At 45.8% G+C, this 27,130-nt stretch overlaps 1 protein-coding gene across 1 annotated transcript in view; it reads right to left on the reverse strand.

Moving 5' to 3' along the window:
* Window positions 1-6,738: 6,738 nt before the first annotated feature.
* The window catches only part of PRKCE (protein kinase C epsilon), a 736,834-nt gene continuing 716,442 nt past the window's right edge, over window positions 6,739-27,130 (reverse strand). The window contains exon 15 of the mRNA XM_033935756.1: window positions 6,739-8,345. Coding sequence (XP_033791647.1) covers window positions 8,199-8,345 — 147 coding nt within the window. The 3' untranslated portion in view covers window positions 6,739-8,198. The remainder of the gene's footprint in view (window positions 8,346-27,130) is intronic.

The following is a 27,130-nucleotide window of genomic DNA, read 5'->3' on the forward strand; positions in this document are numbered from 1 at the left end:
GGGACCCCAGTTCTTTGCCACTTATCAACATTTTAGACTGCAATTTATATGCATGAGTAGGATAAACCTAAAAAAAATAGTATATTGGGTAAGCAAATCACTATAACTATACTTATTGCATGTCCCAAACCACATATTCATGCTGAAACAACATTTCCACTGTATTTTCTTTATTGGGTTGCAGGGGAAAAATCCAAGGGGGGAGGAGTTCAGGGGGGGGAGACAAGACTTCAAGGATGAAAGGAATGGAAAACAAAGATGAAAATGTTATAATGCCCTTGCATCGCTCTACGGTACAGCCACACCTCGAACACTGTGTGCAATTCTGGTCGCCGTATCTCAAAAAACGATATAGCAATTAGAAAATGGGTACAGAGAAAGGCAATGAAAATGATAAAAGGGATGGAGAGGAGAGGCTATGAGGAGAGGCTAAAGCAGCTACGGTTCTTCAGCTTGGAGAAAAGACGGCTCTTGGGTGATATGATAGAGGTCTATAAAATGCTGAGAGGAGTGGAAAGGGTAGATGTGGATCACTTGTTTACTCTTTCCAAAAATACTAGGACTAGGGGGGCATGCGATGAAGCTACCAAGTAGTAGATTTAAATAAAACCAGAGAAAATATTTCTTCACGCAATGTGTAATTAAACTCTGGAATTCGCTGCTGGAGAATGTGGTGAAATCAGTTAGCTTAGCAGGGTTTAAAAAAAAAAATTAAAATAAAAAAAATTATATATATATATATATATATATATGGCTAATTTCCTAAAAGAGAAGTCCATAGGCCATTATTGAGATGGCTTGGGGAAATCCACAGCTTATTCCTAGGATAAGCAGCATAAAATCTGTTTTTCTTCTTGGGATCCAGCTAGGTACTTGATAACTGGGTTGGCCACTGTTGGAACAGAATATTGGGCTTCATGGACCTTCAGTCTGTCCCAGTATGGCAATTCTTATGTTCTTAAGACATGCTCAGGTGCAAAATTAGTGTGCGCTATTCCAGGCGCTAAACAAATATGTTTTGGGGGTTTTTTATTGGGTAGGGGCATATCAGGAGGTGGAGAGTGAGCGTACCTGCATTAAATAGCACATCCACATTAGCAGATGCTAACTGCTTAGCGCAGAATTACCCCATGAACCTCCTATGACTACAAAATGGGTAGAGGTTAAGTGCTCATATATGATAACTTTTGACATTACTGGATGGCCAGTAATACAAAAAATAATGTGGTAGCCGCATTAGTCCACTTTTAAAGGTAATGTACAGTATATCATCTTTTTTTTTTTTTAAACCTGACCATTATCTGGCTACAGTAAAAATGGCTTTAGTGCATGGGAGAGACCCACATAAGGGTGTGCTAAGGCCAGTTTTTGCTGCAGGTTAGTAAAAGGACCCCCCCCCAAAAAACAAAAAAAACAACCTCTCTTCCATTATTTAACTTACAGCAAGTAAGAGCCGTTTTTACAAAGCCGCAGTAGCAATGTGTCATGGTAAATGCATCGAAGTCCATAGGAATTGAATGGACTTTGGTGCATTTGCTGCGGACACATCGCTACCATGGCTTTGTAAACATGTGAACTAATAGAAGAGTTTTCTCTTAAACAGGTCCAGTACTCCTGGCAGGCCAGTTTTCAGTCTGATTTATTTTTTAATTTTTCTATTCACAAATTGCTCAAAAGAGTAATGTTTCAGCAATATTATATGAATACTTTCTGTAAATTTGTCTGCTATCTGTAAAATAGATATTGACGTGAATGATGCAGTATGATTTTGAAAAAAAATACAGATTGTCATGTGTTATATATATATAAAAACATAAGAACATAAGAATTACCGTTGCTGGGTCAGACCAGTGGTCCATCGTGTCCAGCAGTCCGCTCACGCGGCGGCCCTCTGGTCAAAGACTAGCGCCCTGAGACTAGCCCTACCTGCGTACGTTCTGGTTCAGCAGGAACTTGTCTAACTTTGTCATGAATCCCTGGAGGGTGTTTTCCCCTATAACTTCCTCCGGAAGAGCGTTCCAGTTTTCTACCACTCTCTGGGTGAAGAAGAACCTCCTTACTTTCGTACGGAATCTATCCCCTTTCAATTTTAGTGAGTGCCCTCTCGTTCTCCCTACCTTGGAGAGGGTGAACAACCTGTCCTCAGCTTAATCTGATTAGTGATTGTTACATTTTAAGTATTTTTTGTGTTGCACACTGCCTAACACATGCAAACGGTGGTATATCAAATCAAATACATCCAATCCAAATGATTTCCACTCATCACCATACCTACTACAAAAGCACCCTTCAAACTTCATACAAATTTCTAATTTCTTCTGACATACTTTTGAGAATATTTTGTGAAAAGTCATCCACTGTTCTTCAACAGTTAAAAATGCAAAACACAATACAGTAAAATCTTGGTTTACGAGCATAATTAGTTCCAGAAGCATGCTTGTAATTCCAAGCACTCATATATCAAAGCGAATTTCCCATTAAGAAATAATGGAAACTCAGACGATTCGTTCCACAACCCCCAAACTTTAATACAAAATACTATACGTACTTGTATTGCAAGACCTCGCTCGTTTAGAACAGTCGCTATACTCCTGCAGCGTCAGAGAGAGAAGAACCATCGGCTCAGTTGTGATGTGTGTATACTGTATGTACTTGTATTGCAGGACCTTGCTTGTATATCAAGTTAAAATTTAATAAAATGTTTTGCTTGTCTTGCAAAGCACTTGCAAACCAAGTTAGTTGCAATCCAAGGTTTTACTGTACAAAGTCAGTGCAAACAAAGGGAATGGCATGTGATATGCTGCTTTTTCTGTGTGTGGTTATAGTCAAAGCAGTTTACATATTTTAGACCAGGGGTATCCAACCTGTGGCCCGAGGGCTGCATGCGGCCCCGTGAAGTATTTTTTGTGCGGTCCCGGTTGAGGGCAATGCAGTGTTTTCCTCTGCTGCCCCCTGGTGTTTACCATCTTGCCGGCTCCCTCCTCTGTCTTGCTGCAGGGTTTGCGCGTTTGTGCGGCCCCAGAAACATTTTTTTCGGCCAATGCGGCCCAGGGAAGCCAAAAGGTCGGACACCCCTGTTTTAGACAGATACTCATTTTGTACATGGGGGCAATGAAATGTTAAGTAACTTGACCAGAATCACACGGAGCTACACTATACGGTTGGCAGATTTTGTCCTCAAACAAAGAGGATGTGTGGTCCTGCCCCGTTCGTGCCCATAGCCCTGCCCTGTTTTGCCTCCCAACCCCACACATACCCCATCTCTTCGGGACCGCGTCTGGAGGGCATCGGCGTGTACGTTGACGCGACGGGATGATGTCATGTGCATGCATGTGAAGTCACGGCGCCGCATCCGCGCATGCACAGATGCCTTCCAGATGCGGCCCACTTGCTCAACGGTTTTCGAAAACCCAGACAAAGGGCCAGGTTTTGAAAACCCGTCCGGACGCCTGGACAGTCCTGTAAAAAGAGGAAATCTGGACGTCTGGAATTGAACTCATAACCTCAGGGAGCTGAGGCAGCTGTTCGAACCACTAGGCCACTCCAAGCCCACAGCGGCGTTTAGAAAAAAAAAACCCAAAACAAACTGTAACCAGGCAAAATCCCTCCAATTTGTCATCGTATTTATTAGGGTCTGCAATGATACACATTCACATCCTTTTTGAATACAGTACATTTGGCACAGTAATAATGTTTAGAACTAAATAACATGGATGGCAGAAAAAAAAAATGCGTTTCCACTTTTTAAAAAAGTCTGTAACACGCAGAATCAAGTCGACAGTGATGCCTCAGCTTTCTTTTTGCCATTCTTCGCTCATTTTGCAAAAAAAAAAAAAAAAAAAAAAATCCGGGGAAATTTTACAAGAAAAGGCAATTGTAACAGCGTGTCCATTTTAAGAAGAAAAAACATCTTTTTTTTAATTTTTTTTTAAAAGAAAACGTTCAAGGTAACAGACGGACCTGTTAATGTAAACCCCCACAAAACGATTCCTCTACTTCAGGGATCTCAAAGTCCCTCTTTGAGGGCTGCAATCCAGTCGGAGTTTTCAGGATTTCCCCAGTGAATGTTGAGAGCAGTGCATGTACATAGATCTCATGAGTATTACATAAGAACATAAGAATTTGCCTCCGCTGGGTCAGACCAGAGGTCCATCGCGCCCAGCAGTCCACACCCACGGCGGCCCATCAGGTCCATGACCTGTCATGTTATCTTGATTTAGCCCTATAGCCCCCTTGTTTTTATCTATACTCTTTCCATACTCTTATCTACCCTTATCTGTATCCCTCAATCCCCCTATCCTTCAGGAATCCATCCAATCCCTCTTTGAATCCCCGTAGCGTACTCTGCCCGACCACTTCCTCCGGGAGCGCGTTCCATGTGTCCACAACCCTCTGTGTGAAGAAGAACCTCCTGGCGTTTGTTCTAAACTTCTCCCCTGAAAGGCACCTGAGAGGGACCCAAGAAGACATGGGTCTGGCCCCCTCCTTCCTCCCTTCTTAATTATTACATAGCATTTATACAGCTAGGAGGGAATGATACTTGAAATGCACTTTTGACCATTTAAACTCTCCAGGTCCACTTTTGGATCTGCCTTTTCAGATTTTTACAGCAACTGACCCAAAACACACTCCGACACATGATACAACAGGTAACATCCCTGCATATTCATTGGGGAAATCCTGAAAACCCGTCTGGATTGCGGCCCTCAAGGAGGGACTTTGAGACCCTTACTTGTACAGAAGAAACCCTCTGCCCATGCAAAAGTTTTAACCTCTCTTGCGTATGTAGCAAAACACCACACTTGGGACAAAATGCAGGTCCTGAGGCCTCTTGAGATACACAATGTCATGCTGGCAAGAGGCCAGGCTAAAAACTGGGCACTCGGCTTCCGAATGTGCCCTCCGACTTATTTTCCCACCGCCCTCTCTCGCCAGAAGCAGCTAATGAGTTTGTCGAAAGGCCTATACTTTCAAACAGACAGCAGTGCACCATGCAAAAGAGCTTGTTTTTCCAGCCGGTCAACTGACCCATTGGAAAGAACAGGTAGCATCACAGCCAGTTCCTGCCTGGATGGCCAAAGCTAATTGTGGTGAAGAAACGCACAGAGCCAGTAGTGAGACCTCGAACTTCACGGGTAGACGTTACTGTTTTTACTTCCATCCCACTCCCTAAAAAAAAACCCCCCCAAAAACCAAACGTAATGAGATGATGCAATTACAATGCTATTTCTGTGCTTGTACTCAGTTCCAGGAGTGCTTTTTCCTTCCCAGAACACAATGTTACCGACAATAAATTATATTAATCTACGCTTTGATCCATCACAGATCACCTGTCTTCAGAACAAATGAGCTGATAGAGCACAATATTTAATATCTGAAATCATCATAAAACTATATAATAATTACACCTGAGTTTTTTAAAAAACAAAATGGAACTGTATGCCATTATCGGGAACAGAGCGTTAAGAGCAGCCAGACACAAAACTGACACGAGGAACGCCTTATCCTCGAGACGCAAATGGTCTCCGAAATCTAATGTCCCAGGATCTTTGTCCACCATTGTCTCTCTCTTTTTCTCACTCTCTCTCTTCCTATCTCAGTTGTATCTTTTATAAAGTTGAATAAAACTATACAAGAAATTTTAGTGTAGCTTAATAGGGTTACATCTTTTATAACCAAAGAAATTTTCATCTCTCTTGACAGCAACTTGAATCAATACACATACAAGAGTATTGCACATGGACGTTTATAATTATTCTTTCATAGACTACATTTTTTTAAAATTTTTATAATATGCCCAAACATGCAGCGGTTGATACCTCTATATTCAAGAAACTCCACAGGCCTTGCAGCAAACACTATATACAAATCTCACCTGTACAAAAGGCAAAAAAGCTTTTTCAGTGCCACTTTGCCACTTACAAGTATATATATATATATATATATATATATATATATATATTCTGGGCAGCTAAGGATCCATGTGCATTAATTAAAATGAACCCCCACTAGCTGCCATTGGTCAGTCCAGTAAAATAGATAACAAAATGAGCTCAATAAAACATATACACACAAACACGGAAACTCCTGGAAATAAAAAAAGGTACATAACACTGTTGGCTTATCTACAGTAGGTAACTTCACATTAATAATATTGTCCTTATAAGTTACCCATTTTTGAGCACACAAACATAATCATACACACAACACACACACATACAAATCAATCTACTTCGTCAGTTTTGGAACATTTGATCTTCAGTCTTTCAGTACACATTCACCAAATACAGGGGTTTAGCCATGGTTCTGTGGGGTTGTGTTTTTTTTCATAGTACAATTTTCAAATTTCGTGTAAGAGACAGCGGTGTTGTGGTATTTTTAAGACTGCAAAGGTAACACTCAACAGTTGAAAATGCACACAACTCAGGTGTGTGTGTGTGTGGGGGGGGGGAGGTTAAACAAGCAACGCGAGGAGAAGAGGAAAGAATTGCCACTCTGATAAGCACAACGCAACAATTACAGCCTTGTGACGCCAGTGTTTTATGCTTTCTGGCAAGATGAACGCTTTGCCTTTCTGCATAAAGTAAACCGGGTTCAACAAACAGATTGGCTAGCGAGCTAGGAAGGAGATGGTTTCTGAAAGCGAGTTTCCTCTTAAAATTTAGCCCTTTAAAATATACCTATAAAATATTAAATGGCTTTTTTTTTCCCCAATAAATAAATATAGTGCTATCTGTCATTACATTTTTTTTTTCTGTGGTGGATTCTTTTAACATTACCCTTGCACACCACCACTGGCAAGGGGAATGGACCGTGTGGGTAGAATGGCAGGAGTCCTCAAATCCAGTCCTCCGGGTCTACGATCCGGCCTGGTTTTCAGGATTTCCACAATGAACCTGGACGAGATCTATTTACACGCAATGAACGCAAAATAGATCTCGTACATATTCACGGTGGAAATCCTGAACGCCGGGTTGGGTTGTGAACCTAGGGCGGTGCCTTGCAAACTTTTCCAAGCCCTGGCACGCTAAACTCAGGGCCGCGTCTGTAGGGCCTCCGGGCATGCACAGACATAGATACGATGATGTCATGCACATGTGTGGTGTCACAGGGCCCTGAGCTTACTAACCCTGAAATTACTGTGACCGGGGGTGGGGGGGGTGGGGGGGGGAAGGTGCCAGCGAGGAGAGATGCCGGTGTCAGATGGCTGCCTTCAGGATGTGACTCTCATGGCACACCTAGAATCTCACCGTGGCAAATAGTTTGCGATAGTGACCTAGAGGACTGGATTTGAAGACCCCCTGCAGTATATTTTCTGAGAAATGCCATTCCCTGGGTGTGGGAAGCATAGAACTGCACACAGGAGAGATATTCCTCCTGTTAAACCAATATTTACATGTGCAGGAAAGAAACCCTTATCTTTCTGTGGCATATGGCAGTTAGATAAGCATGAAGGACCCCCTTCTACAAAGCCATGGTAGCGATGCTTCTGCAGTAAATGCACCAAAGCCCATTCAATTCCTCTGGGCTTCAGTGCCTTTACCGCAAGTTTCAAGTTTATTTTTATATACCACCATATTTAAAAGCAAAACATGGCTATATACATACAGACGTTGGACAGAGACTTGATAGAAGAGGTAGGGAGGAGATACTAGTTACAAGAATTGCCTAATTAAACAAAACAACAAAAAAGGGAGTGATACAATAGGATGGGAGAATGTGTCTATGCAGAAAAAGAGGAAGTAGCGAGACGGGGACAAAACAAATGGGGTAATTAAGTAGCAAAAGCATCTTTAAATAGAAAAGCCTTAAGATTGGATTTGGAGGTGCTCAGGTTATCTTCTTTCCTAAGGTAACGGGGAAGGGCGTTCCATAAACTTTGTAAAAGGGGCCCAAAATGAGAAATACATGCTTTCGCTGTGCTGGGAAAAGACTCAAGTTAACAGTGGATTTATGGCAGTGTGTTACCTCTGCAGTTGCTAACAGAAAACGTTTCTGCATGGTTTTTTGGGAAGAGAAATTCCAAGCGTCTTCAGAACATAACCTTAAAATAGACAAATACATCAATAAATAATTTAGATAGGGGATGCAGGCTCAAGGACAGAGAAGTAGTTCTCGCTCCACTGAATGACTTTGATGATCTTCTTAGGACCACTTGTATTTTGCAGCATCGTTCGTTTGGGACGACGACGCCGTTCCTAGGGCAGTGGCTCCTCTCCAAAATACGAGAATCCTTTAAATTCATCCTGATTGATTTGCTTAACGATTGTATCATCCACCGGTGTTAATACTGGCTCTTCTCGAGTAAAATCCTGATCAAAATTATTTACATCTCTTTTGGTTTTCTAAGAAGGGAAGGAAAAAGAAAAGGATCACTGTTAATTTTTTGGGTGCCTTGAAATGGCAGATAACCTATTACACATCCATATACAAACAAGTGGAGGGGCATAATAAAAAAAAACAACAACTTCTAAGTCCCCTTTTGGCCTAAGGCCTTAAACGTTGAAAGTAGAAGCAGGGAAAATGTCCATTATCAAAAAAAAGTCCAAAAGGAGGTTTATTTTTTTTCCCGAAATAAATTTTTTTATTAGTTTTAAAAATATAAAATACAAAAGAAAACACCAACATATCATCAGAAAGCACACAAAGCCAAATGTCATAGCTTCTCATCTAAACAAATATCCTTTAGCTAAATACAGCAGACATATTATTCATCATATGGTAAAACAATCCAAACCTCAATATATCCCCCCCCACCCCCCCCACCCCTACCCCCTTCCCACCTAATCCAATACCAGGCTCATGTGGAGTGAGGAAGACCTCCAAGCAACATAACCAGACCATACAGTCCTATAAGGCTCCATGCGCATCCGCCGCATGGCAGTCAATTTACACATCAACTGAATCGTATCCAAACGATTAAGCAAGTATTCTCGCTCAGGAACCTTAGCGGAACGCCAACAACCCGCTAAAGCCACCCTTGCTAAGGTGATCACAAAAACAGCCAAACGATGTTCCCGGGAAGAAAACCCCGGAAAAGGCAAATTGAGTAAGCAACACTCCAGCAACAACGGAATATGCTTCCCTACAATTTGAACCAATATTTGCCCCACCATATTCCAATAGTCCCGAACCTTAGGGCAGGACCACCAAATATGCCTAAAAGAACCTACCTGACCACAACCCCTCCAACAGAGATCTGAAAGAGTGACCCCAAAAGAGACTAATTTTACTGGTGTCAGATACCAACGATAGTAAAGTTTATACCCATTTTCCAAAAGTAAAGAAGTGAGAGGCAAAGAAAAAAGACTCCGATAGCAAAAACCCCACTCCTTATCATCCAAAACTCTTCCAATTTCCCTCTCCCAAATAGAACGATAACTATCCTCCGGGTCCTCCCTCAATAATAGAGCCCGATATAAATAAGAAATCCCTCCCCTCCCAATCCCTTTCTGCAAAGCCACTTCTAATTTTGTATCTCCCAAGAGCAAGTCCCAATATGCCTGTTTATATAGAAAGGTGCTCAATTGCGCGTACGGTAACACATCAGTGTGACTAAGCCCATACTCATCCTGTAGTTGTGCAAAAGGAAGCAAAGCTCCATCCTGCCAAATTTGACCAACAGTACGCAATCCTGCTCGAACCCACCTATGCCGAATAGGGTCCACACCCCCTGGAACAAAACCCTCCAGTAGACTTATGGGAGACAAGGAAAAATGTCTACGCTCCGGAAACATCTTTCGTCTTAACTGATACCAAGTATTTAAAATTACTCTCAAAAAAGGATTGTCTATTTTCAAATGTGCCCTTAAGATGGAAATTGGAGCCCACGGAAGCCTCCACAGCGATATATCCGGCAAACAAGCCTGTTCCAAATACATCCAAAGACGGTCTTCATAGCCAATCCATGCAGCCACTGCTTGTAATAAAGCCGCTTGATAGTAAAGGCGGAAATTAGGGACTCCCATCCCTCCCTGCTGTTTACGCTGATATAAAAGGGCTCTCCGTACCCGTGGAGGTTTACGTTTCCAAATGTAAGCAAACACTTTACGATTCAATAAGCGAAAATACCCCATCGGTATCTCAATTGGTAAAGCCATAAACAAAAATAAAAGCTTCGGAAGCAACATCATCTTAACAGCTGCTATACGACCCATCCACCCAATAGTCATACCTTCCCATTTATCCAAATCTTGAAAGAGTCGTTGCTGCAATGGAGGGAAATTAACCGCAAATAACGAATCTGGGCTAGCTGTCAATTGCACTCCCAAATATTTAAGAGATTTCTTCGCCCAACGAAAAGCATATTGATCCTGAAGCAACTGAACCTGAACAGATGAGAGATTAACATTAAGAATTTCAGACTTATCCATATTTACCCGAAATCCAGAAACCCGCCCATAATCATCCAAAGCCTGAATCAAATACGGTAAGGAATCCATAGGATTCCGCAAAAACAAAAGAACATCATCTGCAAACAGCAAAATCTTATAAGACTGGTTATCCACTACCAACCCCTGAATATGGCCATGCTGCCGTATCAAACATGCAAAAGGTTCCATTGCCAAAGCAAACAGCAAGGGTGATAAAGGGCAACCCTGCCTTGTTCCCCGACCCAATTCTATAGGGTCCGTGAAAAACCCATTGATCTTAAAGCTAGCCAATGGAGCCCTATATAACAATCGAAGCCAAAAAAGAAACTTTTCATCAAACCCTAACTTAAACATAACACCAAACAGAAAACCCCAAGCCACCCGATCAAAAGCTTTCTCAGCGTCCAAAGAAAGCAATATCGCTGGAACATTATAACGAGTTGCATACCAAATCAAGTGGAGGGAAGTTTTAATATTATCAAACGCTTGGCGTTTACAAATAAAGCCTGCCTGTTCTACCTTTATCAAAGCCGGTATCACACGCTGTAATCGCTGCGCCAAAATTTTTGTAAAGATTTTATAATCAGAATTCAATAATGATATAGGCCGATAAGAACCACAATCCTCACTATCCTTATTTGGTTTTAATAACAATGTCACAGCTGCCAAACGCCAAGAAGCCGGTAAAATAGATTCCTCTTCAAAAGCATTAAAGACCCGAACCAGTACTGGAGCAACAATTCCCTGAAACCTCTTATAAAAAACATTTGTAAAACCATCCAATCCCGGTGAAGAGCCCACCGGCAAAGCCTCAATCGCCTCCCGAACTTCATCAAGGGTGATAGGTAAAGAAAGCTGACAAGCCTCTCCACCATTCAGAGAGGGCAGCTGCACCTTATCCAGAAATCCCTCAATCTCACCTACCGACACATCAGCAGCCTGGCCATAGAGAGAGGCATAATAATCCCTAAACTCATGTCCAATGTCCATAGAGCCTGTAACCCGACGACCCTCACCAGTTCTTATTGCGGGTATAAAATTACGATAAACCCTTTTTTTAAGTTTATGGGCCAACAGGCGGCTTGATTTATTGCCAAATTCAAAAAAGGTTTGCTGGACCACTTGCAAAGCACTCCGTATCTCCTCTAATTCCAACGCCCTAAGTTGAATTCGCAGTGCCTGCAACCTCTCTCGTTCCTGAGACGTTAATTCCACACGTTTCTCCCTCCTCTCCAATACCTGAATCTCCCCTCGGAGCAAGCATTCCACACCCTCCTTCACTCTACGCTCTCGTACAGTCAAACCTATCACCTGACCCCTAATTACTGCTTTAAAAGCTTCCCACAACAACCCCGGTGAAATCCCATCCAGATCATTAAACTCTAAATATTCCATCATAGCCTTACCCAGCCATTCAACATTCACAGGATTTAGCAAAAGCCCAGCAGGAAAACGCCAAGGCGGACGTGGGCGCCTTTCTCCACTCCGCTCCAAAATTAAAAGCACTGGCGAGTGATCAGATAATGTACTTGATTCTATAGAACATTGCCTCAAACGCGACACTAAGCCCTCTTCACCCAGCCACAAATCTATCCTAGAGGCCGTATTATGTACTGAAGAAAAATAAGTATAATCCCTCACCGTGGGATTCGCTTTCCGCCAGAGATCACATAAATCCCAGTGACACAAAAGAGTTCGTAAACTCTTCCTCTCCATCTTTCCATAACGCACACCTGAGGCAGAATTATCAACCAAAGGATCCAAAGTGAGATTAAAATCCCCCCCCATCACTAACGTTCCTTCCACACAAGTCTGAATTCGAGCCTCTAGCCTACTAAAAAAGCGACTTTGATGTTCATTGGGAGCGTAGACATTGACCAATGTATACCAGTCTCCATCAATTTGAGCTACCAAAATTAGATAACGACCTTCCCCATCCCGAATGACCCGCTTGCACACTGTGTGAACCGTACTCGCAATCAAGATCCCCACCCCCTTACTTTTCTTATCAGCCTTATTAGAAGCTAAATAAATTCCTGAAAAAAGAGGATTATGCAATAAATGTTCATGACGTGAACGGAGATGCGTCTCTTGCAAAAAAAGAACCTGAGGTCTCAGTCTTCGAGCCTCCCTAAATAAATGCCGCCGCTTATACGCTGTATTTAGGCCTCGCACATTCAACGTGAGAAGTCTAAACTCTGGAACAGACATCAAATCGTATTAACATCCATAGCTGCTTATAATGCCAAAGAACTTCACCTCCACTAGCCCCAGAGGTCTCCCCACTCCACAGCTGCCACCAAAAAACAAAACAACTGCCAGCAATCCCTTCCCACCCCAAACCCATCCCCTTCTCCTCCCATCCCTCCACCCCCCCAAACTCCATACCCAAGCCTATCCCCAACTGAAAGACCTAGGTCCAAGGAAGAAGAAAGAGCTACCGCAAACCCCACTCATATAAAACCCAAAATTCCCAACATTCCCAAACATTCACATCCAAATCCCTCCCAAAACACCCCCTTCCTCAAAAGCATAGCAATCCAGCAACAACACAATCACCAATCAAATCCCAAAAGGAGGATCCCCAAATAAAATCACTCCCCACCAACCCAACACACCTGAGAAAACCCCATATAACCCCCCAACCACACCCCTTCCCAGCAGCCCAACCGACCAAACAGAACATAAATACTCTCCCCAGAAACCCCTCTTATCATAGATAAACAGAGCCCCTGAAAGAAACCAAATCCCACACATATCTCCAGGTTATAATATCAGGGTCCAGCAACCAAACCGGCCGCTGCCCCCGGCGAATTCCTAGTAAGACGACCCCCCATCCGGGCAACCCTTTGCCAACGGGGTCGCTGGGGACGTTCACCCAACACAGGAGCCTGTCCCAGCCGACTACTGGATGATGGTATCTCCCCAGTGAATTGAACCGAAGGGAAAATTTGAGCTGCATCCTCCAATGAGCGCACTGTGCGTAATCTTCCTTCTAGATAGAACAATAACGCAAAAGGATATTGCCAACGATATTTAATAGATCGCTCCTTCAGATAGCGAAGTACTGGACGCAACTCCGCTCGACGTCTCAATGTCACAGCAGCCAAATCTTGATATATCTCAATGTCGAAAGAGTCTAATTTCAAATTAGGCTGTGCCCGAGCTGCTCGCATGACCGCCTCTTTAGTTTTAAAGTCCACAAAGCAAGCTATTATGTCACGGGGTTTGTTCCCCCTTGGCGCCATCAATGCTCTATGTGCACGTTCCAAATGAATATCATCAGGAGCCATGACCACCGTATCTGTTGACAATAGCATGCTAGCCACCTGCTGCACCACTCTCTCACTATTAACATATTCCGCCAGCTCAGGCACACCTCGAATCCGCAAGTTAGAGCGCCGTCCACGATTCTCCAAGTCCTCCAGCTTATCAAGCACAAAGGTTTGGTGAGCCTGTAAATCCTTCGTTTTAGTATCCAAGTCCAGCAAATGCTCTTGATGTTGTTCTAAGCCCTCCTCCGTCTCAGCCACCCTATGTCCCAGCTCCGCAATCTCACCTCTCAGGTCTGTTGCCAGGGTCGATAATTCATTACGAACAGATTTAATATCAGTATGAATGTCCTGAAGCATTAACTTTAATTCTGCCAAAGTCTCCGCTGCCGAGGGCCTCCCCTCCTCTCCAGCCGCAACAGAGATTACCTCCATAGGCCTCGCTGCACTTCCTGTCTCCGCAGCCGCCATTTTAAGCCTACCCCCGTCATGCGGGAGAAAAGAGTAATCCTGCAGAGTTTTTTTTCGGCTGTCCCGCCATCATCCTCAGTAATGTATCGCTCGTTGCTCACCGGTTCCAAGATAACCACTTCGGGTGTAAAACACGCAGCGAAAATGCCGGGAAAATGCTGAATTATCGCCGGGGCTTGCGGAGCACCCACCTTAGCCGACCATTCGTGTCGGTGACGTTGGAGGTTTATTTTGATAATGGCCTGCCTCTACGTTCAGTTGTTTAAATGCCCAGACCACCACTATGTCTACACTAACAACATATAATCAATCAAAAAAAGCCTAAGTCCCAAATACCCAACACAAGAGCTTTTAGGCGAAGGAGGAGCCAGTCCTTCGCCTAAAAGCTGGATTCTGTAACCGGTGTCTGTCAAAAACAACACCGGTTACAGAATCCCCCCCCCTACAACAATCCAGGCAGGAGGGAGCCCAAGCCATCCTGCCCAGCAGCACCGTGACCCCCCACCTGCCCAACACGATCGGGGTCAGGAGGGAGCCCAAGCCTTCCTGGCCCGGCGATCCCCAACCCCCCTCCCCACCGCCGATTCTGATGCGGCCAGGAGGGAGCCCAAGCCCTCCTGGCCTGGTGACACCCCCTACCCCCCACCTCCACTAAAATACGACCCCCCAACCTTCCTACCTTTAAATCGTTGGTCGGATGGACGAGTGCCCAGCCCATCCGTTGAATGGCTGGCCTTAGGGCCTGATTGGCCCAGGCGGCTCAAATCCTGCCCACAGGTGGGGTCTGAGACACCTGGGCCAACCGGAATAGGCCCAGTAGGCTTAGGCCCCTCCCGTGGGCAGGATTTGAGCTGCCTGGGCCAATAAGGCCCTAAAGCCAGCCATTCAGCGGATGGCTGGCCTGTCGGCTGGACGGGCTTGGCACCCGTCCGTCCGACCAACGATTTAAAGGTAGGGGGGTTTGGAAGGTCGGCGGGGGGGTTCGTATTTATTGGAGGTGGGGGGTAGGGGGTGTCACCGGGCCAGGAGGACTTGGGCTCTCTCCTGGCTCCATCGGAATCGGCTGGGGAGGGAGGGGGGGTTGAGGGTGCCACCGGGCAGGAGGGCTTGGGCTCCCTCTTGCCCGATTGTTGTAGGGGGTAGGGCTCATCGCTGTAGGAGAGATGGCTCATCTCTCCTGCCGCGATGATGATCGCCCACCCCCCTCCGAACCGCGGCACTTCAGGGTGAGCATCACCGGCAGGGGAGATGCCCTGCCCCGATGCTCACCCCAAAGTGCCGCGGTTTGGAGGGGGCTGGGCGATCATCATCGCGGCAGGAGAGATGAGCCATCTGTCCTGCAGTGATAGGCAGGTTGCTGGGGCCACTGAGCTGCAGCGATCAGCTCAGCGGCCCCTTTTTCGGCACTTATATCTGTTTTGACTTGGTCTAAGTCAAAACGTATAAGTGCCGACTAGGCAACCTGTCAAAATCTTTGGTTATATCTGTTGTATGCCTAGGTCTAGGTCGGCCCACCGCCCACCGTTTCCCCGCCTCTAAAAACGCCTCTTTTCTCTCTGTGCGTTTAGAGGCAGGGGAAAGGCCTAAGCTGGTTTTACATATGTTTATAACCAGCTTTGATTATGGGTACTTGGACGATCAGGCTTTTTGATCGTCCAAGTACCCATTTAGGCCACTTTTTAGACGTTTTTTTTTTTTTTTTATTATGAGCCCCATAGTTATTTGATCAGAAATAAATGGTCGAAGTAATTAGATTACCTATTTAAAACATACAAATACATTATGGTAAAACGCTTGATATAAAAATATTGAATATTTTTTCTTTTGGCTGCCTTTGATATCTGGGGATACTTATTGACTCAAACCCGCGGCCCGCCAGGTACTATTTTGAGCCCCTCGGTATGTTTATCATAATCACAAAAGTAAAATAAAACAGTTTCTTGATCATATGTCTCTTTAGTTATAAATGACAATATTATTACTAAGACATAGGGCTCCTTTTACTAAGGTGCCCTAGCGGTTTTAACGCGCGCTATAATGCCGTGCACGTTAAACGCTAATGCCTCCATAGAGCTTGCATTAGTATTTTTCCATTTAGCGCGTGGATAGCACACGCTCATCTTTAGTGCGTTCTAAAAACGCTAGCGCACCTTAGTAAAATGAGCCCTTAGCCAAAAGGAAGGATTTATAAACTATGAAGAGTTTTACCTCACGCAAAATTGTCGTTTCTTTAATAAGATGTTAACTATTTTTTTAGAGGCCCTCCAAGTACCTACGAATCCAAAATGTGGCCCTGCAAAGGGTTTGAGTTTGAGTCCACTGCGCTAAATGAACTTTCGATGAACAAGTATCTAAGGTAGAATGGGAAGGATTTATGGTTCTGCGGAATTTAACCCCCACCCCCCCTCTTCATCAATGCCGAGCCACCTATAGGAATAGAAAGGGCAGCTCGGCATTTACCAGAGAAGAGCAACTAAACTGATTAAGGGTATGGAAAACCTTACATACACTGACAGACTGAAGAAGCTGGGGCTGTTCTCCCTGGAAAAGCGGAGACTCAGAGGAGATATGATAGAGACCTTCAAGATCCTGAGGGGCATCGAAAAGGTTGACAAGGACAGATTTTTCAATTTGAAAGAAACCACAAGAACAAGGGGTCACTCGATGAAATTGAAGGGGGACAGATTTAGAACAAACGCAAGGAAATTCTTTTTCACACAGAGGGTGGTGGACACATGGAACACCCTTCCGGAGGCCGTGATAGGAAATAGCACAGTACAGGGTTTCAAGGAAGACCTGGATAGGTTCCTGGAGGACAAAGGGATTGAGGGGTACAGATAAGAGTAGTGGAAGGTTTAGAGATAAGTGTAGAGGTAGGTATAAAATTAGTCAGGGACCGCTGCTCAGGCAATATGCCTGATGGGCCGCCGCGTGAGCGGACCGCTGGCAGGATGGACCTCTGGTCTGCCCCGGCGGAGGCGACTACTTATGTACTTATGGAGGAGTGTGTGGCGCAGTGGTTGAAGCTACAGCCTGGGGTTGTGGGTTCAAATCCCGCGCTGCTCCTTGTGACTCTAGGCAAGTCACTTAATCCTCCATAGCCCCAAGCGTTCCCGCTAAGCTGCGCTGGGGTGCGCTGGCGCTCAAAATATTACCTCGCAGCGCACAAGTTTCTCGTCACAGCGCACACAGTGTAGAGCACAGTTCTTCAACCGCCGGTCCGCAAACAAAATCTTGCCGGTCCGCGAAGGATTCGGTCCCCGCCGCAACGAAAGGCCGGCGTCAACTGACTTGCAACTTCCTGTTGCAGTCGCTGTGCCGGGACTCCTGCCTTCGCCGGGACTCCTGCCTTCCACCGCGTTTGCCTCCTGCCTTGTCTCCGCACCTCCAGACCAGCAGCGGCAGCTGTGTATGCTTTTAACTTCGGCACAGAGCTGCCCCTAATCAATAGTTTAGCGCGGTTTCATAAGGCAGCCTCGGGGCCTTTGCTAGGCCGGCCCACATCGCATCATCGAAGCGGGCCGGCTATCAAAGGCCCCGAGGCTGCCTCATGAAACCGCGCTAAACTATTGATTAGGGGCAGCTCTGTGCCGAAGTTAAAAGCATACAGAGCTGCCGCTGCTGGTCTGAACTCTTGGGCCGCTGAAGGAGGGCAAAAAGCAGCTGTCCTGGAGGTTTCCCTTCCTCTCGCCTTTACAGGTTCCTTTTTTCCACCTTTTTTTTTTTCCTTCAAACGGCAACGGGCCCCAGCATCGACATCAATCAAGTAAGTTCCACTGTCAATCAAGCGGTTCTGCTCGGCCAAAGCTTCCCCTGTGACATGAGCCACCCTCAGGGGAAAGAAAGTGACCCACAAAGGTGAGGGGAAGGGGGGCAGATGATGGAAGTTGGGGGGGGGGGGAGAGAGAGAGAGAGAGAGAGAGAAGGGGCAGATGATGGAATGGAGGAGATGAGAGAGAGAGAGAAGGGGACAGATGATGGAAGTGAGAAGAAGGGAGAGAGAGCAGAAGGCAGATGGATGTCAGTTGAGAAGGGAGAGCAGATGCTGAATGGAAGTGGGGAAAGAACACATACTGGATGGAAGGAGGAGATAAATAAAGGGGGAAGAAAATAGTAAGATAATGGAGGGGTGAGGGAAAGGGGTGACAAGCTGTGTGTAGACACAGTGAAAAGAGGGAAATGGGACTAAATAGTAAGAAAGAATTTAATTTAGATGGAGGCAGAAAATAGAGAAGGAAGACCAGAGAAGAAAAGGGAAGAGAGAGCAGAGAATGATCAGATCTGAGTGGAGGAAATGAGAAGAGAGATATGCTAAAAACCACAGGGGGGAGGGAAGGATAGAGATGCCAGACCATGAGGGGAACAGAAGGAAGATGATGGATGCTAGACCAAATTGGGGGGTGGGGGGGGGGGCAGGAGGAGAGATGGCAGGGAAAGACAGACAGTGAATGGAAGGGGCAGATGCTGGACTGAAGAGACAGAGAAGGTTATCATGCTGCTGTACCGGGCCATGGTACGCCCTCACCTGGAGTACTGCGTCCAGCACTGGTACTTTAAGAAGGACACGGTACTACTCGAAAGGATCCAGAGAAGAGCAACTAAAATGGTTAAGGGGCTGGAGGAGTTGCCGTACAGCGAAAGATTAGAGAAACTGGGCCTCTTCTCCCTTGAGCAGAGGAGATTGAGAGGGGACATGATAGAAACATTCAAGGTACTGAAGGGAATAGACTTAGTAGCTAAGGCAGGGAGAACGAGAGGGCACTCTCTAAAGTTGAAAGGGGATAGATTCCATACAAACGTAAGGAAGTTCTGTGGTAGAAAGCAACATATTTATTTGGCTCATAACTTGCTGGCGCCCGATATTTTTAGCTCACAGTGAAAAAAGTTTGCTCACAACACCCGCCCGCTTAGAGGGAACACTGGCCCCAGGTACGTTAGATAGATTGTGAGCCCACCGGGACAGATAGGGAAAATGCTTGAGTACCTGATTGTAAAACCGCTTAGATAACCTTGATAGGCGGTATATAAAATCCTAATAAACTTAAAAAAAAACAAAAAACTTATGTACTTATGTACCTCACCCTGCTCGGCAGCTTGATAAAAGGGTGGAAATTTTAGTGATGAATTCTTCTAATGAAGCAGCTTTGCATATCTTACTGCATGCTTTATTCGTCTCAAGAATAGACTATTGCAATACAGTTTATGCCGGTTTATCTAATCATCAGATGAAGAAACTTCATACTTTGCAAAAATCTGCAATCCAGTTGTTAGGCGGTAAATATAAATTTGACCATGTTACGTCTTTGCTTCAGTATTATCAGTGGTAACCAGTAAAGTAATGGTGCTGATTTTAGCTCATAAAGCCTTTTACATCTTGGAAAGCATCGTATTTATGTGCAGAATCCTCAGATGTTTGCAGGAATTTCCGATGGTTATGACTAATTATGCTACGAAGTGACAAGGGAGAGAGCTTTTTTTTTTTAAGTCTGGGCTCAAATTTGTGGAATGGGCTTCCTAAGGAAAATTTTTTAAAAATTTAAAATTATGCTTAAAACTTTTTTCTTTCATTTAAACCTTTAAGGTATTGGATAATATGGAGGAGAAGATCTTTTGACATATCGGTAAGAGTGAATGACTGTCAATATCTTTGTGAGAGTGCTCTCCATGTGAGGGAGGGAGTTTTATAAAGGGGGAGCCGCTTTTTTGGGAAGGTATTTATTTAAAAATTTACATACTGCATAAAAACTATGCGGTTTACAAAATTACATATTAAAAATACTAAAACATGTTTCGACAGAACAAACACAATAAAACATTAACTAACAGTCTCGTTATTAAAACCTTTTTTTCAAATTCATCCAACAAGATGGAAAGACAAAATCCCATAAAAACATTTACAGGACGGTGAGGCTTCGGCAGCAAATAGCATTAGCACATGAAGGCATTAACAAATAATTGTGGTTTCAACATTTTCCTAAAATTCAGTCTCCCGTCACAAAATCGCAAAATACCAGGCAGTGCATTCCAAAGCTTGGCACCTGCTTCAGACCCCATTTTTGCCCCAATCTTTCCTTTAAAGCATACTAAGGTTAACAGGTATAAGCATTCCTATATACAGTATTTAGGAGAAACATGTGGCACAGTGGTTAAAGCTACAGCTTCAGCACCCTGAGGTTGGGGGTTCAAACCCACGCTGCTCCTTGTGACCCTTAGATATTACACAACTACTATATAACTGAAATGGATCTGAACCTCTTCAATGTGAACAACAAACAAACTGTAGTACAGGTTCTATGTGCAATTGAATAGAATTTTAAATAAGTTCTAGGAGGGAAAGACCTCAGAAGCCTGCGCCAACCAGAATATCAAATTCTGTTATGGTTAATCAGCAGGACAGGTTTGTAATCATAGGTCTCACACACCCCTCCACACCGGTCACCAACATAACATTTTTATCGTGTGTTAAACACTTCTCACATTTAAACCGGTGAAAAAACAAATAAAGAGCTGGTATAAAAACTCACACCTAGATTTGGGAGATATAGATGTATAGAAGATGATGAAGTGAGGTAAACTGGAAACATCCATAATGACAAATCACCCCACTTCCGAGTGTCCAGCATGGAAAGAGGTCTAAAGGGTCTCCAATGCACACTCAGTTCTACACCAATTGTGTAGTTCAAACATTTAATGGGTAATGATGTACTTCCTTGACCCTTGTTTTCACCTCCTCTGTGATGTCTTACTGCTATTTCATAGTTGAATGAATCAATTCAAATAAAACATCACAACAGAAAGTATTTTCACTTAACTTTTAATGTACAGAATCACAGTATACGTTATGCAGGAAATTATGGCCCATTCATACACTGGGTGAGTGGGGTTGTGAATGGGAATGACACGGGGACAAATTTTCCCCACCCTGCGGGTTCTCTCTGTTCTCTTCCCATTCTCGCAAGCTGACCCTGTCCCTGCCCCAATCCTGCAAGCTCTGTCCTCATTTGCATCCCTCCTGCCTATCATGGTTGGGGGTGCTTCGGTGGCTCTGGCAGGAGGGAGTAGGCATCCCTTCTGCCGTGGGACTTTGAAGGGTGGTTCCGGCAAGAGGGAGTGGGTATCCCTTCTGCCGTGGGACTTTGAAGGGTGGTTCCGGCAAGAGGGAGTGGGTATCCCTTCTGCCGTGGGACTTTGAAGGGTGGTTCCGGCAAGAGGGAGTAGGCATCCCTTCTGCCGTGGGACTTTGAAGGGTGGTTCCGGCAGGAGGGAGTGGGTATCCCTTCTGCAGTGGGACTTCGAAGAGGTGTTCCAGCAGGAGGGAGTGGGCATCCATCCTGCTGGTCGGGGGAGTCCCCTCCTGCAGTCGCTCAGCTGATCATGGTAGGGGTATTTCCCCCCCGATCAGCTGCGCCATCAGCTTCAGGGAGCATTGCCGACTCAGTTGATCAGGGATAACTTCCCCTGCTGCGATCAGTTTATGGCTGCTGTGGCCTGACTTTAGGATCCTTTGGCGGCATAGATACGCAGCTGAAATGTAGGCCAGGGTTTTCTGGACCAACATTTGCTCTGCTCATCTTGGCTGAATTTAGGCGCAATTCTGTAACCGGCGCTGTCGTGTGATTGACACATGATCGGTGGCCACTGACAGACGCCGGTTACAGAAAATAATTAGGAAATGTTGTTATATATTGGAAGGACACGAATGTTTCCAGAAACAAAATCCTTGTTGTTGCTTATTCTAGGGAAAGAAATTTGAAAGAACGTTTGGTACCTTCATTGTTGTCTGTCCTTCATGAGCGGACTTTTTCCTTTAAAGGACTTCATAAATGTGGGAAGTGCTCAGTGCGCAAACACGGTCTTGAGATTACAGAATTTACATATCCCCAAACTAATCAGAAATTTAAATTTAAACACAGGGCTCCTTTTACGAAGGCGCGTTAGCGGTTTAACACGCGTAATAGCGCACGCTAAACCGCCGGCCGCGGTAGCCGCTACCCCCTCCTCATGAGCAGGCAGTAGTTTGTCGGCTAGCGCGGGGGGGTTAGCGCGTGATGAAAAGTCACGTGCGTTAAACCCGCTAACGTGCCTTCGTAAAAGGAGCCCATAGTTCTGATTGCAATACTGTACACGTCACAATGTCCTTGCCATCTGTTATTATTCAAGTTAGGTTGTACCTGTTACTAGACATTGTTACATCACATTACATTACATTAGGGACTTCTATTCCGCCTATACCTTGCAGTTCAAGGCGGATTACAAAAGAGCCAACTGGACATTTCCAGTGAAGTTACAACAGTTTGGGGGGTGGGGGTTTCGGTTACAAGGGAAGAGAGGTAGCTGGATTAATTCCAGAAGAACTTTCAAATTGGATATTAAATTGACTGTACGTTACTGTGTGATATAACAAATAGATTACAGTTAGAGTACAAATAAGATTACATTACATTTCAAGGATCTGAATACTTGGTTGGTGTTTTGGGGAGGAAGAGATTATTTAAGTGGAGGTTTTGGGGGAGAATTTATCTAGGAGGAGGGGGAAGGGTCGGGTTAAGATATCTGGATACATTTTTTTGAAAAGTAGGGTTTTGATTTCTTTTCGAAAAGTTTTGAAATCGCCCGTTGCCGTCAACAAGTTGGAGATGGAGTGGTTAAGTTTTGCTGCTTGCGTCGCCAGAAGGTTATCAAACATCTTTTTGCACTGAGTGCCCTTGAGTGGAGGGAAAGCAAAAGGGTTCGGAGTTCTTCTTTGTTTTGAGGTGAGGATCTGGTTTAGGCGGTTGTTTAGATAGGGGGGGGGGAGCCGTTTAATGCTTGAATAATATACAGTAGAATTTGAATTGAATTCGTGCTTGCATAGGTAGCCAGTGAGAGTCTAGGAAAGCAGTTGTAATATGATCATATTTTCTCAGGGAGTAGATCAGTCTGAGGGCAGTGTTTTTGTATACTGTATTTTCTCGCATATAACGCGCGCGTTATACGTGGTTTTTACGTACCGCGCATACCCTTGCGCGTTATACGCGTGAGCGCGTTGTACAAATTTTTTTTTACATAGTTCCCCCCCCCGACGTCCGATTCACCCCCCCACCCGCAGGACCACTCGCACCCCCCCCGAAGGACCGCTCGCACGCACTCCCACCCGCACCCCCACCCCCACCCTAAAGGACCACTCGCACCCCCACAGCCTCCCGACCCCCCCATCATGTAGAAGCTCCTACAGGTGTCCTGCTGCTTCCTCTTGGCGGTCCTGACACCCGACACGATCGGGGCAAGAGGGAGCTCAAGCCCTCTTGCCCCAGCCAACCGCGGCACCCCCGACACGATCAGGGCAAGAGGGAGCTCAAGCCCTCTTTCCCCCCCGACTCCCCGACACGATTGGGGCAAAAGGGAGCCCAAGCCCTCTTACCCCGCCGACTCCCCAACTCCCCGACAATATTGGGCCAGGAGGGAGCCCAAGTCCTCCTGGCCCTGGCAACCCCCCCCCGCTAGTTGTTCGGGCCAGGAGGGAGCCCAAACCTTCCTGGCCACGGCGACCCCCTACCCCCACCACGCACTACATTACGGGCAGGAGGGATCCCAGGCCCTCCTGCCCTCGACGCAAACCCCCTTCCCCCCAACGACCGCCCCCCCAAAAAACCTCCGACCGCCCCCCCCAGCCAACCCGCAACCCCCCTGGCCGACCCCCACGACACCCCCACCCCCCTTCCCCGTACCTTTGTGTAGTTGGCCGGACAGACGGGAGTCAAACTCGCCTGTCCGGCAGGCAGCCAACGATGGAATGAGGCCGGATTGGCCCATCCGTCCCAAAGCTCCGCCTACTGGTGGGGTCTAAGACGCCTGGACCAATCAGAATAGGCCCAGGAGCCTTAGATACGGGGAAGGGGGGTGGGGGTGTCGTGGGGGTCGGCCAGGGGGGTCGCGGGTTGGCTGGGAGTACGGTCGGAGGTTCTTGGTGGGGCGGTCGTTGGGAGGAGGGGGGTTTGCGTCGAGGGCAGGAGGGCCTGGGATCCCTCCTGCCCGTAATGTAGTGCGGGGTGGGGGTAGGGGGTCGCCGTGGCCAGGAGGGTTTGGGCTCCCTCCTGGCCTGAACAACTAGCGGGGGAGGGAGGGGGGTCACCAGGGCCAGGAGGACTTGGGCTCCCTCCTGGCCCGATATTGTCGGGGAGTTGGGGAGTCGGCGGGGCAAGAGGGCTTGGGCTCCCTTTTGCCCCGATCGTGTCGGGGAGTCGGGGGGGAAAGAGGGCTTGAGCTCCCTCTTGCCCCGATCGTGTCGGGGGTGCCGCGATTGGCTAGGGCAAGAGGGCTTGAGCTCCCTCTTGCCTCGATCGTGTCGGGGAGTCGGGACCACCAAGAGGAAGCAGCAGGACACTGGTAGGAGCTTCTACATGATGGGGGGGTCGGGAGGCTGTGGGGGTGCGAGCGGTCCTTCAGGGTGGGGGTGCGAGTGCGGGTGGGAGTGCGTGCGAGCGGTTCTTCGGGGTGGGGGTGCGGGCGAGCGGTCCTTCGGGGTAGGGGTGCGAGCGGTCCTGCGGGGGGGAGGTGAATCGGACATCGGGGGGGCATCAGGCTTTCAGGGTGGGGACAGGACTTCAAGGGGGAGAGGAGAGTCGGGGCAGGCAAAAGGAGAGTCGGGGTGGCCAGAGGAGAGTCGGGGCGGGCGAAAGGAGAGTCGGGCAGCATGCGCGGGTGTGTGCGGTATATAAAAATTTCTGTACATAAATTTGTGTTTTTCGCGTGCTATACCCGTGTGCGCGTTTTACACGGGTACGCGTTATCTACGTGAAAATACAGTAGTCTGAAATTGTTTTATCATGTTGGCAGGACAAGGTAGATAGAGGGAATTGCAATAGTCCAGTAGACCTAAGACTAGGGATTGGACAATTAGCCTGAATTGTGATGGGTCGAAGAATTTTCTTATTTTACTTAGATTTCTCATATTTAAAAAAGCTTTCTGGGATGTTTTATTGATTTGGGACTGCATTGTGCAGCATCTGTCTATCATTACTCCTAGGAGTTTGAGTTCGGGCTGTATTGGGTATTTGGTGTTTTTAATTTTCAGTTCTGTAATGGTGGGAGTTTTGGCCTTTTCGAGCAGATGGAATTTTGTTTTATCTGAATTTAGTTTCAGTCTACCATCCATTTTTCCACTGCATCTAGGGTTATTTCCAGTTTTGCTGTAGTGGTGGGCTCTGATGGGTCGAAGGGGAGGAGTATGGTGATGTCGTCTGCGTAGCTGAAGGATGTAACATTTAAGTTATCTAAAGTGGCTCCAAGGGAGGAAATAAAGAGGTTGAAGAGTGTAGGTGATAGAGGTGATCCTTGTGGAACTCCGCATGGGTTGGACCATGGTTCTGATTTGATATTATTGGACTTTACCCTGTAGGTTCTTGATTTGAGAAATCCTTGGAACCAATTGTAGACCTTGCCTGAGATCCCAATGGCGTCAAGTATCTGTAGCAGTATGGAGTGGTTGACCAGGTCAAATGCTGCGGAGAGGTCAAGTTGGATTAGCATAATCTTTTTGCCTTTGCTAATTTGTTGTCGAGCTGTGTCTAGTAGTGTTACAAGTAGTGTATCTGTGCTGTGGTTGGTTTGAAATCCTGATTGTAAGGGGTGAAGTAGGTTATGGTCTTCCAGGTAGTTGGTGAGGTATTGTGCAACTAGATCTTCTATTATTTTAACGTATATTGGTATTGAAGCGATTGGTCTGTAGTTGGAGGGGTTATCTATTGGGCCTTTGTGGTCTTTCATGATTGGGGTGATTATGATCTTTCCAAGGTCTTGAGGGAATTGACCTTCTGTTAATGAGGTTGGCTCTGAATGTGGTGGAGGAGTTTGATAACAGGTAGGTGGGGCAGTTATTTAGGTCGCAAGAAGCTTGGCTGTATTTTTTGTAGAGTCGATTCATATCCGACCAATGTAATATGGGGAAGACTGTCCAGCTTCTGTCTGCGGCGATGGCTTCTCCTGTTGAAGGGTTTGTTGTTATCTTGTCAAGGTGGGTGTGAGTATTGTTGAATGCGGTTCTGATCTTGGTGATCTTATTTTTGAAATGGTCTGCTAGTTGGATAGCTGTTGGTGGGTGGTTTCCTTGTGTAGCTAGGTGAGGTTTGGTGTCGGTGAGATTCTTTACTAGATTGAATAGCTTTTTTGTGTCTAGGGTTTCTGTGCCTATCATTTTGGAGTAGTAGGCTTTCCGTTTTTCCTTGAGTTTGTTCTTGTATTGGTTGATTTTAGTTCTCCATGCTGTTTTTGTGTGTTCTAGGCTCTTTTTTTTCCATTCTCTTTCTAGTTGTCTGCAGAGCTTTTTTAGTTGGAGAAATTCAGTGTCGAACCATTTGTCTGACGGTCTGCAGATTCTGAATTTTGATTTTGCAGGAGCTATCTCATTCAGGATGGTTTCGCTTACAGTACGCCATTGTGATATGAATTCGTTGGGGGCTATATTGGTGATTGCGGGGTCTGCTTTGTCCCAGAATGTGGAGGGTTCGATTTTTTGGCGTGTTTTGAAGGAGGTTTTGGGAGGGGGTTGCTTGTTATTGCGTTGAGCCCAATTGATGTTAAAGGTGTATTTGTAGTGATCTGACCAGAGGGAGGGGTGCCAGGCCCCATTTGAGATGTGGATTTCGGGATTGTGAGTGTGTTGGGACATGTATGCAGCGACATCTAGTTGGTGGCCTTTTTCGTGTGTGGGTTGGGGGTTGAGGATTTGGTAGTTCAGTGCTTTGAGGTATGAGAGTATATTTTCTACTTGTTTGGAGGTGTGGTCTTCTAGGTGGAGGTTTATGTCTCCAAGGAGTAGGTTATGAGGTGATGTTAGGGAGTTCTGGTAAATGAATTCTTCGAGAGCTTGTTTGTTAGTATTCCATTTTCCTGGTGTTGTGTAACAAAGAATGCAGGTTAGAGTTCCTATGAGTGTATCGTCGGATAATTGGCAGGCTAGGAGATCTAGATGGGGAGTGGAGTGTTTGTCTAGGGTCTTTATGTTGATGTTGTTTTTGAGTATGATGGCTAGACTTC

Source organism: Geotrypetes seraphini, chromosome 3 (genome assembly GCF_902459505.1).
Source record: "Geotrypetes seraphini chromosome 3, aGeoSer1.1, whole genome shotgun sequence".
NCBI classification, from domain to species: Eukaryota; Metazoa; Chordata; class Amphibia; order Gymnophiona; family Dermophiidae; genus Geotrypetes; species Geotrypetes seraphini.